At 43.4% G+C, this 18,932-nt stretch overlaps 1 protein-coding gene across 1 annotated transcript in view; it reads right to left on the bottom strand.

Moving 5' to 3' along the window:
- IGFBP5 (insulin like growth factor binding protein 5) overlaps positions 1 to 16,873 on the bottom strand; it is a 33,991-nt gene extending 17,118 nt beyond the window's left edge. The window contains exon 1 of the mRNA XM_088455785.1: positions 16,461 to 16,873. Within this exon, the coding sequence (XP_088311911.1) occupies positions 16,461 to 16,791 (331 nt within the window). The 5' untranslated portion in view covers positions 16,792 to 16,873. The remainder of the gene's footprint in view (positions 1 to 16,460) is intronic.
- Positions 16,874 to 18,932: the final 2,059 nt, after the last annotated feature.

The raw sequence follows: 18,932 nt of genomic DNA, 5'->3' as shown, positions 1-18,932 counted from the left end.
ATTAGCAACTGCGATCCAAGCTGAATCAGGCCCATAGTCCATTCAATAGTAAAAAGGTAACAATTCTGATTCTAAGTTGATTTTCAGAGATTAGTTCAATGAATCAAATCATTCTATTATTTTAAATTCTGGAGAAATGTCGGTAAGATGGACTTTTACTGTTCTTGTCTTATAAAACGTTTTAGTAAATAAGACCAATATTTAAAGATAGGTAACTACAGTTGTTATTGTGTCTGGTTTATCTCATGCTCTCTCTCTCTCCATAGGGCCTATTCATCACTAAACGCAATGGCCCCATGCAGATTAAGAATCTAACTTCGCATTGATTTGCAGTTGCAGACTCAGATCTACTGAAGCAATTAATTATTGCTCAGATGCTGGGACAGCTGTGAGCCTTAACACTAACAAGTTATGGTTGCAGTATTTTTTCTGTGCCATCATTGCAATACCAATCTGCAGAAATATTTTCTTACCTATGAGACTAGTAAGTCATCCTACTTCTGTAGATAGTACAGGCATATTAAACAGACACACACACCTCTGCAATATACAGGTTGTTAAGGGCTGAATCATCCATTAGACAATTTACTGTAAGTCCGACCTATCACCCAGGGGGCACTGAAGGCCAGGATTACCTTAACCTGGATTGACTGTACTTTATGTAGATTTCTTCTTTCACAGTACTGTACCTTGCCACTGTGCTTCAAAATTAATTTACGAAGTCAGCCTACTTGCATATTCTGCATTAGGGCATACTTGCCAACTTTTCAATGGGCCTCTCCACAGCTCCCAGAAGGAGCGGTCGAGGTGGGAGCAGTGGCACCATCAAGAGCATTTTTGCGGCATAAGCGCCCGCTGTACAATGCCACTATTCACAGTATTGTGCAATGAAGGACAGAGACACAATGACATGATTTGCAGCAAATCACATCATCAAGCCCCTGGATTGCTCACTTCACTATAGAAGTGAGCGGGATCCAGGAAGCTGGTCTACTCTCTCAGATGTGCAGAAGTACTCCATGCAACTTGTGAGTTGGAGTAGGCCAGTTTGGATTAAGCTGGGTGCATACTATGCGTCAATATGTCCTTTGTACAGCCAATGAATGACATATGACTAAGTGTATCTGTCCAGGTGTACACCAGATATGTCTCTGTACAATGTCGACACATCAGGTTGGCCCTGCAGCACAGCCAATGCTGATATATCTTGCCTGTGTGTGTATACAGACGACCCACCGACTGACCTGTACACTGGCAGGTTAGGAACCGCCAATACTGATATCACAACTGAGCAGGCAATTTTTTTCCAGTTGTGATGTCTGGCCGGACATATCAAGAAACCAATTGGTAATTAGGCACACAGTCGGCAGGACAGGCGGTCGGCCAAGTGTGTACCCAGCATTGGACTGCAAGATTTAGAAATGCAGTTGAAAGGAAAACATCAAAAGTTACATCAAAATCTGGCCTGCACGCCTCAGGCATACCTGCAACTGGTATGTAATAATTTAGCACACATCTGAATCAATTCCATTTAGCTATATAACAAACACTACGCACACACCTCTCTCCCAAGGAGGAGATGTATCAAACCTTGGAGAGAGATAAAGTGTTTTCCAATCAGCTCCTAACGCCAAGTTCCAGATAATAGATCCCATATCTGTAAATTATTTTCTTATGAATTAAAGTAAAAATCTGAATTAGGTTTTTCAAATGATCTCAAAGTATAATTTGATGAGTCTTTATTTCCCTAGAGAAGACCTTTCTAGGGTTCTTTTGTGAAAGCGAGTTGATTAACAGCTTGCGAAAAAAGCTCTGGGGTCAGTTAATTGGGATACAAATCAAACAGGCTTATCCTTGTATTGCCAATTTCACTGTGGATATCAGCTGTGGAAACATGACCTTTCTCAAACACCCCCAATTGTGTCTTCTGTATACACACCTGCCCAACTCCTCCCCCATCGGCAATCACCTGCACTCTTTCCCAAGCAAATAAGCTGTTAGGCTGCTATTACCCAAGGGGTGCCACCGTCTCAGAGGGTATGCCAAGTGCATGCAACCCAAGGCCTCTCAAGCTGCAGCTGGACAAACACCAATCATTTATCGTCTATTTAGGTGGATCATGCTTTAGATCAAAGGTTCCCAAACTCCAATACAGTCTATGTTTTAGGGATATCCATGTTTGAGCACAGGTGACTTAATTAGTACATCAGTCAATTTGATTTAACCATCTGGACAAGCATGGATAGCCTTAAAACCTGGACTGTAATGGAGGAGTATGGGAACTTCTGCTTTAGGTGCACTGGTGGTTACCCTAATTTCCAGGTAAAGCAATGTTTATATCCATCATATATCTTCTAACATTTAAGCTGGACAAATTAAGTCCTGTGCCCAGATACACCCAATCTGGGTGAGGCCATACCCACTTCCTGATAAACCCTTCCCCATGCGCAGAAGGAAGCACGCACCATGGGGGGGGGGGAGATTGGAGGGATCCGATTGGATCCCTCTCAACACCATCTCAAGATCCAATGCATTCTGTTGTTTAGTACATTTGAGATATGCGTTAAAACCCTCCAAAACTGCATTGTCAGGGGTTTTACCACATTTCTGCCCTTAGTACATCCCATCCACTGTATTATTTCTGTTTTACTTTGTCATTTCCTGTCAGCTCACTAGATATGTTTCCAGTTATAGACAATTATTTAACTTTTTTATTTTGACCTTCTTGAACTGCAATCAGTGTTTCCACTTTTAAACGTTTAGATTTCCTGGTCTTTACCAGTTTTGTTCCTGTAAAAAAAAAATTCCCGTAATTTCCCTGGCAATTTTCTCTTTTAAAATGTTGTGATAAAAGTAACTACATAACAGTAGAGCTAACAAAACTAACAGTAAAAATCAAAACTGAAAATTTAACTATCTGAGCAGGAAAAATAATCCAAAAGGTGGAAGCACTATACCTTAATATGGCCAGATTTCCTTGTAAACAGGCTGTTACAGATTGGACAAAACGGGGGAAAAATCAAAATCACTGCTATAAACCAGGAAAAACGTGGCAAAAAAAGCTCCCAAAAGTGGAAGCGCTGAATGTGATTTACAAAAAAGATTTACAAGTAGGATATTTAACAAATAATTTGATAAGTCCATTTATTTGGTGCAGTTATTGCTGGTTGCATTGTGATACCCATTGGTATCAAAAAGCATGATTTTACTGTAAATTCCTAATGCCAGGGTATGGAAAAAGAGCAAAGGGCCTGCTACAAGTTTGCATGAGGCATGGCCGTGAATGCATTTGGCTGAATGGAGTATCCTTCATCCCCCACCTCCCCTAACACAAGTGCAAGTTAAAACCAGATTTTCCTATCATCAGTGAGTAGTCAGCCTAACACAGCTTAACATTCACAACAGAACATAGGGCTAATTGCCTTAGGTGACAGAGTATTGGCCATCCAGATGCACAGATTAAGGGGGAGATTTAATAAAGCTTGGAGAGAGATAAAATTGTAGATAAATAGCACCAACCAATCAGCTCCTGTCACTTTACAGGCTGTGTTTGAGTAATAACAGTTAGGAGCTGATTGGTTGGTGCTATTTATGTCCAATTTTATCTCTGTCCAAGCTTTATTAAATCTCCCCCTAAATCACTTAATGCTTCTGGTGATGGAGGATAAAACTAATGTTGTCCAAGCCTGGACAATCTGTGGCTCATGGGGTGTTGTGGAACTACAAGCCACAGCATGTACTGCATGCTTATAGGTGTCCATCCCCAGTGTAATCTATGCTGGCAGGCAGAGAAAATGCCCTGACAGCCCACTGATTACTGTTAATTACTTTAAAGTTAACTCATGCCTGCGGAATCAGTATGTAATGCCGGAACAAATACCGACAGCGGCAGCCCATTGGATCAAAATCCTGACTGCAGCAGGTAAGTACCCTAACTCTCCCCTTTCCCTACCCTAACCCTCCTTTAGTGGTGCCTAACCCTAACACCCCCCCCCGTTAGGTTTAGGCACTAACACCTCCTCCCCGTACCCTAAACCTAACCCTCCCAGGGGGGTGCCTGCTCCTAACCCCCCCTAGTGGTGCCTAACCCTAACCCCCTCTTTCCCTACCCTAACCCTTAGGGTTAGGCACCCCCCCCATAAGTCCCCCATGGGTCCCTCCCCCCCGCGGCTAGTTGCTAAGTCATTCGGCTTACCTACGTTCGGTATGCCGGGTGTCGGGATTTTGTAGTGGGGCTAATGATAGGCGTCGGGATTTCGATGCATATCTTTAGTCCTGTGTCGGGATATCGGTGGGCGTATCATGCCTGCCGTTATCCTGACTGCATCCCCATGCCTGCCAGCAACCAATTTAATGTGCTGCTAAAACCCTCTGAGTTACCAATTCGCACCTATGATTCATCTGACTCAATTCAATTGTGTTTTTGTGCCTGTCTAAAGTGATGGGAGATTGGGGGGTGATATTTAATTTTTTGGGCGCTGATGTCTTTTCGTGCATGTTGCATTCAAAAGCACTGGGTTTAGAAGCGCAAAGTCTTTGTAAGCTGTTTGGCCGGCCAAAAAACTGGCCTTTTCGCGGATTTCTGCTCGCCACCTCAGGAGGGTGAGAGCAGAAAGCTAGGCGCCTCCGGCATTCGCGCCTGATTGGAGCAACAATTAAATAGCTCCATCGGGCGCCCATTACTAATATCCACGTGCAAAAACAATTGAATTTACCAGCAGGTCTGGGAAGCATATTTCTTTTTTCTTTCTAAAGTGGTCATATGGACCAACCCTTTTTTTTTCAAATATAAATAAGAGTCACCAGCTGTTGATTCTTTAGATACAAAATTGTGATAATCGTGATAATCCTTGTACAATGTTTTGCAACATGTTTTAAATAAAACATTGGCCAGGCAAAGTCAGGGCTAATCATGTGAATCCATTGTCAATTGTCAGCTGCAGAAAGAGAGACTGGTGTCCCCCATAATGCTCCTTTCCAGAAATAGATTGGAGCATAACAAGCAGGGGTTAAACAAACCACAGGTTTCTCCTTACAAATCTCTGTCTGTCCTCAGGATCTTCACTCATTATAATGCTTTGTCCTGACTCAGCAGTTTCTCCCTCCCCCACCCACCTTGTAATCTTCACTTCCTCACATCTCTACTTCTTTCCAGGAAAAAAAACTCTCAAGTGTAAACTGCTGCAGGCCCCCCATATATTTTATTTCCCTATTTTTACTCATATGTTAAACACCCAAATATCACTTTGTTTCACTAAATAATAAAATCTTTCTGCTGCAGCAATCTTTTACATGCAGCAGCAGGAGGGACAGCCATATTGAGTAAAAGGATTTGCGACAATAGGGAGGCAATCGGGAAGCCGACTGCCTAAATACCGGCAGCCGGCTTCCCGACTATCTTATCCCGGCAAGGGTGAAATGCCGGGCGTCTAGATGTAGACACCCGCATTTCCCCGACGCCGGGAGACCGGCGCCCGGCATCACGATCGTAGTGATGCCGGGCGCCGCGAGCGGACAGCCGCGGGGGGGGAGGGTTAGGTTTAGGGCTCCCAGGGGGACTTAGGGTTAGGCACCCCCCCGGGAGGGTTAGGGTTAGGCTAGGGGGAGGGAGGGTTAGGGATAGGCACCCCCGGGGGGGACTTAGGGTTAGGCACCCCCCCGGGTGACTTAGGTTTAGGCAGCGGGGAAGGGGGGATTAGGGTTAGGCACTTGGTGGGGAAGTTAGGGTTAGGCACCCCTAAGGAGGGTTAGGGTTAGGGGGGTTAGGTTAGGTTAGTGGATACTTACCTATCCACGATCGGGATTTCCAGCGCTGTGGGGCTTCCGCTGCGTCGCACTCTGCTCCTGTCGGGCTGCCGCTGACGGGAATCGAACCGCCGGACATGCGGCCGGCGGTATTTCATACCAATATAGCCTTAAACACATCCACTGCACCTCCTTAAGCTGGCCACACACTAGACCAACTTACATCCAACCAGCCGACTAGTTGATTGGTTGGAATGAAAATCTGGTAACGTATGAAAGCAAATGACAATCAGCAATTTGCTCCCAAATGCTGGAAAATGGACAAAAACTGTTGTTTGAACAAATTGTTTAGATCAAACACTTAACAAACTTGTCTGACGGCCATTTTCATCTGTTTTCTGGCATTTAGGAGCAAATTGCTGATCATCAGTTACTCCCATATGTTACCAGATTTTCATTCCAACCAATCAACTAGTTGGCTGGTTGAACAGATAATCTTTAGATGTGTGGCCAGCTTAATTTACCCTCCAACATGACCCTTTCCATTAGGTACAGAATGCTCTACCCCTGGACTTCTTTTTAATTTATGATTGCAGCAACCTGTGTTGAGCTAGGTAATGATGAGACAGGTGTTTCACCACCGGTGGCTGCAATCATAAATTAAGAAGGAAGTCCAGGAGCAGAGCATTTTGTATCTAATGGAATGGGTCATGTTGGAGGGTCTGCAGTAAGTGCACTTTAAAGGTATGTCCACAGAATTAAAGAAATTGGTTTTCAACTTTGCATGACCAGTTTTGAATATATAGGGCCAAATCTTCATAACCTTTGGCTTTCACTGGTCAATTTACATTTCTTTAATTCAGTGAGACTTCTGGCTGAGAAGGGGTTAATATGTTACATTCAATAAGGCCAGCAAAATAAGATCCAGCAGTGACAAAGTTAACAGTTTTCTGTGTAATTTTCTCATCAAATATTCTGTTTTGGCAAACACCTGACTAATCCTTGAGTACTGATACAAAATCTCAGCCCGGGGCTATGTTCACAGTTGCCAACATTTTAAAATAGTTTCCAAGGACACTTCACAGGTAATCTGGTGGACTCGGGATCCATCATGTCAGGATTACTCAATCTGATTAGAAGAACACACTTTGTTGTAGATTTCTTATCGTCAATAAATACTAACTTCTAAACCTCAAACATATAAGAGGAGATGGTAACATATAGAATTGTATTGTGCAGTTGATCAATGTTAATAAGAGGGACAAAATTAAGAATATATCGCTAAAAACCTGTGGCTATCTCAGGAAATTGGGTACAGTTGGTAACTATGTATATTCTGTGTTATATATTTGTCCGTACTACCATAAGAAAAGGAAAAAATAGTGTGGGCGATAGATTCTGGCCTGGGGTACCTCTGCAATAGAATCAGACCTCCTCCTGTAATCCAGGATCTCCACAATGGACCTTGAAATACGCATCAGGTGTTGGAGAGGTATTAATGATGTTCCTTTTTAAATCAACCATGTAAATAAGCAGATCCTGTTGACTTATGGCCTTTGCTTAACTACTTTCTTTGTTCAGACCTTTCCCATAACTGACCCATGAACAGTTGAAATCACCTGTTTGGACAACTAAACTAATAAATGTTATTATGGGGCTGATATAGGGGCATATGTATCAAGGCTTGGTGTGAGATACATTTGTGAGATATATATCACCAACCAATCAGCTTCTAACTTACATTTTGCAGGCTGTGTTTAAGAAGTAATAGTTTGGAGCTGATTGGTTGGTGATATATATTTCACAATTTTATCTTACATCAAGCTTTGATACATATGCCCCATAGTGCGAGTACTATGCCAGATAGCATAGTGTACCTTGCATAAATTTTCACTGTGAATGTTCAGAAATAGCACACAAACATTTGCGAATATTCAGACCTGCACCCATTTGGCATGTATCATAGCTTCCAACCTCATATTCACTAAAATGCATCCCATGCAGATGAGAAATAAGCACTTACAGACCAGTTAGGAGGCATTTATTTTGCATCTGCTACATGGCAGGTAATATTAGTACATATGAATGATGACAATGACCTATACTAGACACATATACTGCTGATGTGAAGGCCTACGAACCTTGATATGTGTGTGGATCTGCATGTGTGCTTAAAATATGAATTTTTTCAACATACTTTGCCTTTGGGTAATTTATGGCCATTTTACTGCCAACTCTGCACAGCCCCACTGTGTTGTCATACTTCCCACCATTCTAATTGTAAAATAGGCTTTGCTGAGGGCATGACGCATGTCGTTGGGAAAGGCCACATATTTGGCACTTCTGAAATTCTAGTTCACCGCAGGCCCCTCCTCTAAAGACCCCTTCAGGATAGACACACATTTGGGAAGATTTACGGATCCAGAGTTGGTGGCATGAATAGGTAACTCCTTCCTATACGGTTGTAATCTGACAGAATGGGCAGTGCATGCTGGGAGAACGACAGAGTAGCCACAGGCTCCAACTCTCTGCATTTGTAGGATCTTTGAAAGTTAGACATTGTGAAGCATAAATAGTTTTCAATGTACAGTAGCAACAATATGATTGACAGAGTGCACATTACCAAGGGAGCATGGATTATGCACTGAAGTATAACAGTGCCACAATATTTCAGACTAGAATTTAAGAGTGCAATAGTGGACAGTTCTAGACTCTCAAAACCACGTAAAACCCCACAGATTTTGGGCTTGTCAGGGCCGTTGAGACAGCAGTGGGGCCCTGGTACTTAAGGGGGTGTGAACAAATGCAGGAGTCTTGGACACGTCGTCTTCGGGAAAATACTATGCGTGGCACTGGGAAGCGTTGGTGCGCATTGCCAAGGGGAACATTTGTCCCCATCAGCAGCTGGCCCGGACCTCCACTGGGCATATCCAAGAGACACCTGGGACCAGGTTATTAGTAGCCCCCCCCCTTTCGGTGCACACTGGGGCTTGCAAACCTTCCAACTGTGGACGATTTCAGAGTATTATCCACCATTCTGATCACCAGGACTTTTTTCCCGATTCAAGAGACAGTTGAAAGGTATATCCCTTCAGGTGCCATGTATACTAGTTGAAGGTGAAGGAGTGTTTATGAGGGGAAGGGACAGCAGGGGCGTATCTACCCATTGGCCAGGATGGCACTCGCCAGGGGCGCCGACCAAAGGGGGGGCGCCGCCTGGCAGTGCCACCGGTAGCCAAGGGGTGGACAAGTCCCTCTGCCCCACAAGTGTAGGGCAGACCACAGTGAGAGCTGTCTGCCCTACACAGTTTACAACACACAGCTGCCAGCGGCAGCTGTGTGTTTGTAATAGCAGCCAGCCAATGAGAGTCAGACAGACTCTCATTTGCTGCTGTGTCGTCAGCGGAGGGAGCCGGCTGGAGCTCACTCATGAGCTCCGTGTTCCAGCTCCCCCCGCAACATGTGATGGGAGAGACGTCAATGTCATGACGTCTCTCCCATGCAGGAGAAGAGCGGGCCGGGACTCGGACAGCAGCGGTCGCGTCAGGAGCGGGGACCAGGTAAGTTGAATTTTTTTTGGTTCTTTGTGTGTGTGTGTGTGTGTAAGCCTGGCACTACAGGGGGGGGCACTGAAATAGGGGGTGTCCGCTACTGGGGCACTTTATGGGGGGGGTGCCCGCTACTGTATTGGGGTGGCCACTACTGGGGGCAAGTTATGGGGGTCGCCACTACTGGGAGCACTGTATAGGGGTGGCCACTGCTGGGAGCATTGTATAGGGGTGGCCACTACTGGGGGCACTGTATAGGGGGGTCTACAACTGGGGGCACTGTATAGGGGACTACTACTGGGGGCACTGTATAGGGGTGGCCACTACTGGGAGCACTGTATAGGGGGGTCTACAACTGGGGGCACTGTATAGGGGACTACTACTGGGGGCTACTACTGGGGGCACTGTATAGGGGGGCTACTACTGGGGGCAATGCAGCATAGGGAGGATTACTACTGGGGGCACTGTATAGGGGGATACTACTGGGGGCACTGTATAGGGGGACTACTACTGGGGGCAATGCAGCATAGGGGGGATTACTACTGTGGGCACTGTATTGGGGGACTACTACTGGGGGCACTGTATAGGGGGGATTACTACTGGGGGCAATGCAGCATAGGGGGGATTACTACTGGGGCACTGTATAGGGGGCTACTACTGGGGGCAATGCAGCATAGGGGTGATTACTACTGGGGGATTACTACTGGGGGCACTGCATAAGGGGGGTGGGGGGCGCCAGTACATTACATTGCCAGGGGCACTTGAATCCCTAGATACACCCCTGAGGGACAGTACAATGACTTGATCACAAACTGTATTGTTGCCATGCTCCTACCAAGAGGCAGCACACGCTAAAGTCCAGCAAGAAAAAGTTGGGAGGTATGAGACTGTATACCTCCCAATCATTGGCTTATCTATAATGGGTTCTGAGTGCACACAGGCCTAGGGTCCAGGGGGGGCCACACAGCACAACTTGTACCCCAGTTTAATACTTACCTCTCCGGAGTCCCCCTCCTCTCTTAAACTGCCCATGCTCCCAATTATCACGATTTTGTTGGGACAATCCTGATTTGAGAGCTCTGTATTGCTGTGGTCAAATTGGGGCAGCAGCTAGGAAGGTTTATACACATGCTAGGCTGCCCCTTATCTCTGGCATAGCCTAGCAGGAGTGACATCACTCATTGCTTCTTACTAGCACATGAAAGGATTCCACCACTAACTTGGTGATGGAGGGGGCCTTTGAGATGTAGTGTAGTAGAGATGCATTAGCACCTTACTACCACATAAAAATGCAGCCTTGGTTGGCCCCTCAAATACTATACAAGAAAAGTTGGGTTTGCTCAAAAACCAACAGCACCCACAGAGCTGGCTTCTATCACTGCTGGTATATTTTAAAACTCCTTTCTAGAACTTTTACAGTATCAAGAGACTAGTCAATGCTATTCAACAGACCTAAGCGATACACTAACCTGTCCACCGAACCTTCAGCAGTTTAGGTGAATACCAATTCCCTTTTTTCATTAAAAAAAACACTACGTATGAAGTAGGTTACACCACGTACTTGCTACTGGCGAGCCTGTTAACAAGAAGTGAAATAACAGGAGAGGTAGTGGAAGAAGTTTGAGACTGACCATTAGGATTGCTCCCAGAAGCATGGTACGCCAACACTGTGACGTGACCATGGCCTAAATGTGCCGTTCCCATGCCTGCTCATTCAGAAGCTGAACCGTCACAGGAAACCAGATAGAAACCTATAGAGACATACAGTACATGCATGAAAACCAAGAGGGATAATTTGAAAGTAAATTTGAAGATCGACAATAGAAACAATAAAATGGTTGACAATGAATAGGTCGATACAAAATGGCTGACAGCAAATAGGTCAACAGGGACAAAAGGTCAACACACCCCTCTCCTTTAGAATGTAAGCTCTCACGAGCAGGGCCCTCTTCCCTCATATGCTTCTCCCTAAACTTTTATCTACTCCTAACTCCCCACAAGGGCACCTAATAATGGAGGGTTAGGGTTACGCACTTGTAGGGACGGTTAGGGTTAGGCGCTAGAAGGGATGGTTAGGTTTAGGCACTAGAAGGGGCGGCTACATTTAAGCACCTAGGGAAGGGTTAGGAAGAAGATTAGGGTTAGAAAAAAATTACAGCCATTTTTGTGCTGACCATTCCCATGTCGACTTTTTGAAACTTTTACCTTTTGTATCTGTCGACCTAAGTACATGTCGGCCTTTTGTGTTTCAACCTTTTGCTCCTGTCGACCTTTTGTCTCCGACCTATTGATTGTCGACCATTTTGTGTTGACCTTTTAATTATCGATCTATTAGACCACACCCACAGGTCAATTGTGGCCTAAATGAAGAACAAGTATGAGATACAGTATGTGTAGCAATGATGGGTACATTTATAAAAATAGTTTGATGTTCTTTCTTGTGTAATGTTACATCACATGGCAAATTGTTGATCTGTCCTGCACCACGGTCCTTGTTTATCTGACATATGCATTGCATTCCTAGTAGTGGATTAAGAATTGTGTCTGCTATAATGATAATGAGCGTGCACCAGCATAGGCTAAAAAACAGATGTGGCCTTCAGTAGCACACGCAGGGGGGGTTTCTAAGTACCCAGAAACCATGTTCTTAAGCACCGCCCCCTCGTGGCAAATTACCACGATTCGCAGGTCAATATGGAGGAAGCTGAGCCAATATGACGCAATTTCCTTAGAATTTAGTCATTTGGCCCCACCCCCTCCCATCTGACCCACTGGGCTTAAGAACATGCTGCCAGCCTACTAGATCCTGTCCTAGTCAGATCTGCTGCAAGGTAAGTTTGTTTGTCTATATGTGATATAGGTGTGTGTATATATACAGTATGTGTGTGCATGTAAGGTATGTGTGATATATGTGTGTGTGTATGTCTATCTATATGCGTGTATATATAATATACATATATATATATATATATATATATATATATATATATATATATATATATTATGGAACCCCCCCCCATAAACAAATCCTGCGTTTGCCCCTGGCCTTTCCTTCAAAGCCCACTCCTTGCTGTGCTGTGTACCGTGAGGTTTGCCTCTGCCCTGTACCAGACAACCTTTATACCTAAGCTAGCCATACACCATACCAACTTTCCTCCAAACATCCAACTCGTTGGTTGGTTGGAATGAAAATCCGGTAATGCATGAGAGCAAATGACAATCAGCAATTTGCTCCCAAACACCAGAAAACATGAAAAAGGTTGTTCAAGCAAGTTGGTTAAATCTGTTTTATTTAAAATAACTTGTCTGAACAACAGCTTTCATCCGTTTTCCAGTGTTTGGGAGCAAATGGCTGATTGTCATTTGCTCCTATGCATTACCGGATTTTCATTCCAACCAACCAACTAGTTCAGAGGTTCCCAAATGCAGTCCTCAAGGCTCCCCAACAGTTCAAGTTTTAGATATCCATGGTTGAGCACAGGTGACTTAATTAGTGCCTCAGTCAATTTTATTTAACCACCTGTGCTCAACCACAGATATCTCTAAAACATGAACTGTTGGGGAGCCTCGAGGACCGCGTTTGGGAACCTCTGAACTAGTTGGATGGTTGGAGGAAAGCTGGTCTGGTGTATGGCCCAGCTGTAGACTTGCCATATCATCCCTTTAATTTGTGACACAGGAATTACAGTAGGTTCTGTGGCTGATTAAAACCAGGTGAAATGGAGACTTGAAGTCAACCAGCCAGCTATCGATTCTGTGTTTTTCATGTGTCGTGAAGGGATGATATGGCAAGGCTTACTAGTGCAATCTGTAAATATGACCCAAATGTACTTCCCTGCCTTCAGACATTGTCAAGCATGAACCCTATTGCACCTACAACTAGAAATAACAAATAAAACTAAAAACCTTATAGAACATTACAAATTGTTAATCAGATTCCGCTAATAATAAAGCATCTTATCGTACTGGTTCTAAAACCTGTCCCAATGAGCACCTATTTTCCTATGAGTACAGCTGAAATACTGCCCCTAGTGGACAAATAAAGATATACCATGGCAGAATTATTGTTTAATTTACCAAGCAACAACTCTTATGGGTCTATTCATTATGTTAATTATTGGGGGCCGGGCAGATAAAAGATTTCCTGAGCAATTCACCATTGCGTCCGGTGTGGAGACATCTAATCCGAAGATCAGCTGTCTCCACGATCACCGCTACTGTAGTAGCAGTGAAAGTTTGCACTGTTGAGCCTGACTCTGCAGTGCTACTGCGCATGCATGAATGTCAATGCTGACCTCTGGAGGATCCGGATGGGGGCAGAGGGATCTGAATGGATCCCTCTTCACAACTCAAGGCTCCATCCCATAGGAAGGGAACAAAGCCATCTGAGGATGGGGTAAGTTCCCACACTCAAGCTCTGAAAATATAGTGTTTTTGGAGCTTGAAGAATTTTGGTCCCCATAGTAGTGTATGTGGAATGGTGGGCCACATCGGGGCTGAAAGGTAAGCGGGAGATATCTGTTATATGAATGGCCTTGATACTTAATTTATACAAAAAGTAAGTGAAAATTTAAATTTTCATTTGCTTTTGTATAAATTAAGTGATGATTAATAGACCCCTTAGACATAATTGTGTCAAGTTCTGCTCAAGAAGAATAGATCTCAAATATATTATGTCAATTTTCTCCCTGCTAAACATCCAATTAAATGCCCCCATCCACCTTCAACAAGAAAACAATTTCAAGTCAACAACAATGTAAGCCAGTAGGGATTGTTTATTATACATTTATTTACATTGCACCAACAATATTAGGAAGTGCTTTACAACAACGTTTAATCAATCACATCCGTGCCTGTGCCAGTGGAGCTTCCAATCTATATTCTCTAACATACACACACACACACACACACACACACACACACACACACACACACACTAACATAAACCTACCACTGTGTTTTTAAATTGTGTCAGAAAACCACACAAACACGGGGAGCGCCTTGATTGGAAAAGAGCCCATGGCCCTGACGCTGTGAGGCCGAATGCTTAACCACCGTGCCACCCATTGTCATTTTCAGGTTTTAAATTAAATCTGTCTTGTAAGAAGTGTCCCTGGCAGATGCCACCCTGGTTTTCAATGAATAATACAGTGCATGTTACATAAGCAACTCAGTGAAAGCCATACCTACTGTAGCAAGGCTCTGCAGGGCAGGCTGCCAGGAGCAATGTAGGTGAGACCTGTACAGCAGGGAAAAGTAACCCTTTCAGCACAATAGAAGTATATTGGTCTGGTGACATTGCATCAATCATCATTTACTAAAAAAAAAAAAAAACTGGGTTATGTGGGCAACCTGGGACTCACCAGCTGTTGTATCAATGGCAGCAATGCATGCTGTGACCTGTAGTTCCACAACAGCTGCAGTGTTATTATACATTGTTTACCTCTGCTGCAGAACTAAGGTATGACTGTATACAACATAAAAAGTAACAATCTCATTATTTGAATTTGCAATATATAAAATTATAATCAAGCACACCCTGTAAATCACTAAATCCGCTATGTCATTCCACTACATGAAAACAGATTTTAGTATCTAGACACAGGGCTGCCCCACCAATGTCATTATAGAAAGGGGAGACATAAACACATCTTACAAAGTTCATTGTTGGGGAGGGGAGTAATAAGAGTTTGGAAACATGGTGTAGGTGGACCCAGAAAACGTATCATGAGCCAAACTGAGAGGAGTGTGGTGTGGTCTCACGCAGCACTGCGAACACTAACAGGCGTGGACCCTGCAATCTTCCAGGGGTGTAGACATGCCAGTTATGGCAAGAACAGGTCATTAACCAATTGTCCTCCCTAGATCACAAAAATACATTTTGTGGATTTTGTAACAAAACCCTTTTCGTTAGTTACCCTTAAGGTCACGATTTGTGCCCCTTAATGACAGGATGACATTCTGCCATCAGTACCATGGAATGTATACATTGCAAGGTATTTATAGTTATGCTACACTGGTTAGTGACTAAACAAAAGCCTTTCACTGACTGAAAGACTGAAAATTCCTCACTCTTGTGGTGACAAACAGTTAATCTTAACAATTAAATTGTGTGTGTTGTGGGGGTGGCTTCATTAGCACTGCTGGAAAAGTTTGAAACTGTCCCCTTTGTAACTGTCTTGAGAGCCAGTCATAAATGCTGCTTTCGGCGCATTGCCTGCAAACAGTTAAACATTTTACATAACAAAAGTTCCCCAAACCATCCACAGCACTGTAACTTGGCTCAGCCATATATTTCAGTAATATGGGATTGGAATAGAGAAGGGGGGACTTGTGGCAGATTCTTTAGGTATTTGCAGAAGCCAAACATTAAAGTGATGATGCAAAGCTTTGTGCAGGAACCTTCCTAGATAAGACACACAAGGATATCTACTGCGCTACTGAACATGTTGGTGCTTTATATCTGTATACAATAAAATAAAACTCCTTTAGAATGCACATCTACAGTATATTTACTTGCCCTAAATATCAGGCATGCAGCACAACGAGCATGACAAGACTGGCATGATTAACCCTCCATAATGCCTGTATTAGGTGATGCACAAGAACAGTATCTCATTACAATATTTACCTGACTGATCATTAGGGACGGTGCAGAACTCCCAAGAGACGATTTTGAACGCTGCAGAAACTAATTTAGATGAAATATGTTTACAAATAAGCAGTGATCGTCACAAAGGCTGGGGGAACACTGACACAAACTCCATATGGGTGGCACTACAGAATGAAGATAGCAACTTGCCATGAATTTAGAAAAAGGGGTGAATTTAGGGAAAGCTACAGATTGAGCTGAAACCTGTTTATATAATTGCTACAGTGTTGCAGCATCAGAAAGATCACAAACAGATTGCCCAACCTATTGATTGACAGATGTCAATCAATCTCCTAAAGCTATTGAAAGACATTTGATTGACAGGTCTGCTAGCCCGATAAGTATGTTTTTGTATGCTTACTCTGCATACATTTTTTTGGCTCAATATAAAAATAACTTATTATTATTATTATTATTATTATTATTATTATTATTATTATTATTATTATTATTAAACATAGCACAACCTCATATCCCAAAAAAGAATATACCTTTAGGTAGCTTGTTGCACTTACCTATGTTAACCTGGTCCCTGTAGATCTTCTCATTAAGGCAGACCCCCCGGCCATGGAGCAAGGCATGCAGTGGCTTCTCTTCCCCTTGCTTAGGGAGACAGCGGAGCCCTCCGGCACAGGGCTCAGTATACACCCCGCAGGACTGTGCCTCCGCCAGGGCGCAAGTCATACAGCAGCCGCAGCCAGGCTCCTTCACCAGTTCACAGCCCACGGGGGTTGGAGGGCACATGGACATAGCCTTCTCATCACAAGGCTCACAGTGCACAAAGGAGCCCAGGCACTGGCACAGCCCCAGGCACAGGGTCAGGATGAAGCAGACAGACAGGATCATAGTACAATAGTGCTGAGGTGCAAAGTGCAGTAAGCACGGGAATGGGGTGTCCCTGCTAAATAATCCAAAAAAAAACCCCAACAACAGTGAACGCAATTCCCTAGAAAACTCTTCCAGGTGAAACCTCCACTTACATCACAGCAAAAAGAGGGATATACAAAACAGTCAGATATGACAAAAATAGATCAAAATTAGTGAAAAAAAAGACACCCACTAACTGCACACACCCAGAAAGGTGCTGTCCTCAGATACACAAACCAACAAACACTTCTTCACTGCAGCCAGTCTATATTGCAAAGTGAGCAACAGGTTGTTGTATATAAATATATATACTGTATACACAAGCTCCTTCTTAAGGTTGTGTTTACCAAACTAAAATGCAACAGTGATCCAGTAATATTGTTGCAAACTGTTGCAAACAAACACAAAATATCATGCAATGGTGTAAATTCCTCAAATAATGAAATATATATATTATAAAAAAAACTTTATCTGTTAAACCTGCAGCCTTATAAGATTAAAACACTGGGTACAGATTTCCCAAAATAATGCAAAAGGAAGAATAAAAAAAATCAGAATGAGTTTCGCAGAAGTACGCAAGTCATAAGGAAAAAAAATACTTTGTAAATCTCCCAACAGTTTGTACCCTGCAGAAGTTTCTAAAGAGACTGATTACTGTAGAGCAGGCTGTCTTTTAAATAGACTACTTCTGGCTGCCTGCCAGACTTTAACTGCAATTCGATATCACGACAGCCAGCCTGAATAGCTGCCAGTAACCAGGCAATATAGTGAAGCAGAATATCACCAGGTCTCTCATTGTGAATTAACTCCTCTTTCCCCGCAGCTGGGACAAGGGAACAATGCAAAGAAGACGCTGACTTTAACGTAACTTCTGAAAAGGCAAAAATTGCCCTCAAACTTTCAGCCCCTCCCAAACATTTTCTTAAAGGCTGGGTGGAATGAACTTGTAGAAGTTTCATAGAAATAAGTGACTGTTTTATTGGCACAGAAACTTTTCATAAACTTTATCAAACTACTTTGCTGCTGAAAATCACCATTCTGTGAGAGTCTTCTTTAAAACTGCTTTTCTTGAACAAAAAATGTGAATATGTGCTCATGGTGGAATGAATTAGTTAATACAAGGGTGTGCTGGGGGCAAATGTTGAAATAATTGTATATTATTCACCTTCTATTTCTGAGCATCATAAACTTTTGATTAACCTATGCCAAGTTTTTCACCAGATTCCCAATGCAGACGAAGCCTTTTTAAGATCCATGTTCAGTTCTGCAACTTAAGTGTTAATTTCCATTATACTACTCTAACAAATTTCTCATGGCCAGTGGGCATCTGAAAATAGTGCGTTAATGTACAGTAGGACGATTGGCAGCAGCGCTGGACAAGGGACTGACAATGAAAACAACATGCACGTTGCCAGTTTATACTGGACAATTGATGAGGTCTCTGCATGTGGATCTTTACACAGTTACATGGCATTAGGATTCCTTATTTCTAAACTTAATAAAATATTGTATATCTTAAAAAAAAAAGTTTACTTTCATCTAGCTTTTGTAAACTAGTTTCAGCATCAGTCAGCCCCATGTTATGAAGAATTGCTCCCAGAAATGTTTGTTTTTTCCATAGTTCTGGCTATTGATGAAGAATGACTGCTTAGCAGTACAAAAAGGCTTACAGTCTGTTTTTAAAGTTATAGCCCTTTTACACCAGAGCTAAAACCCAGGTTATTGCAGGGTTAACCCGAGTAGCTCCTTGGTGTAAAACGGGAAAGGGTTGGATTGCCGGGTCGAGTGACCTGGCAATCCAACCCAGGTAACTTGCAGGGTTTAACATGGGAATAACCTGTGAAACCCTGCAGTGTAAATGGCAAGATCCAGGTCAGGGTGACCTGGATCGTAACACTTGCCTGCCGATTGGCCCGCTTCAGTGGTGCTTGGTGTTGACGTCATCTCCAAGCATCCACTTCAACGACAGAGAAGACTGGTCTCTGCAGACCTGGCTCCAGTGCGAACGGCGCCGACTCGGGAATATCCTTGGTCGGCGTCGAGGAAATTCCGGGTATGATTTCGTTTGGAACCCTCTTCCAACCTCCGGGTCAGACACGGAATTTCAGTATAAAAGCGCT

This window comes from Taudactylus pleione, unplaced genomic scaffold (assembly GCF_031769625.1).
Source record: "Taudactylus pleione unplaced genomic scaffold, aTauple2 ptg000671l, whole genome shotgun sequence".
NCBI classification, from domain to species: Eukaryota; Metazoa; Chordata; class Amphibia; order Anura; family Myobatrachidae; genus Taudactylus; species Taudactylus pleione.
The sequence above is the reverse complement of the archived record's forward strand: the minus strand, read 5'-3'. Positions and strand labels throughout refer to the sequence as shown.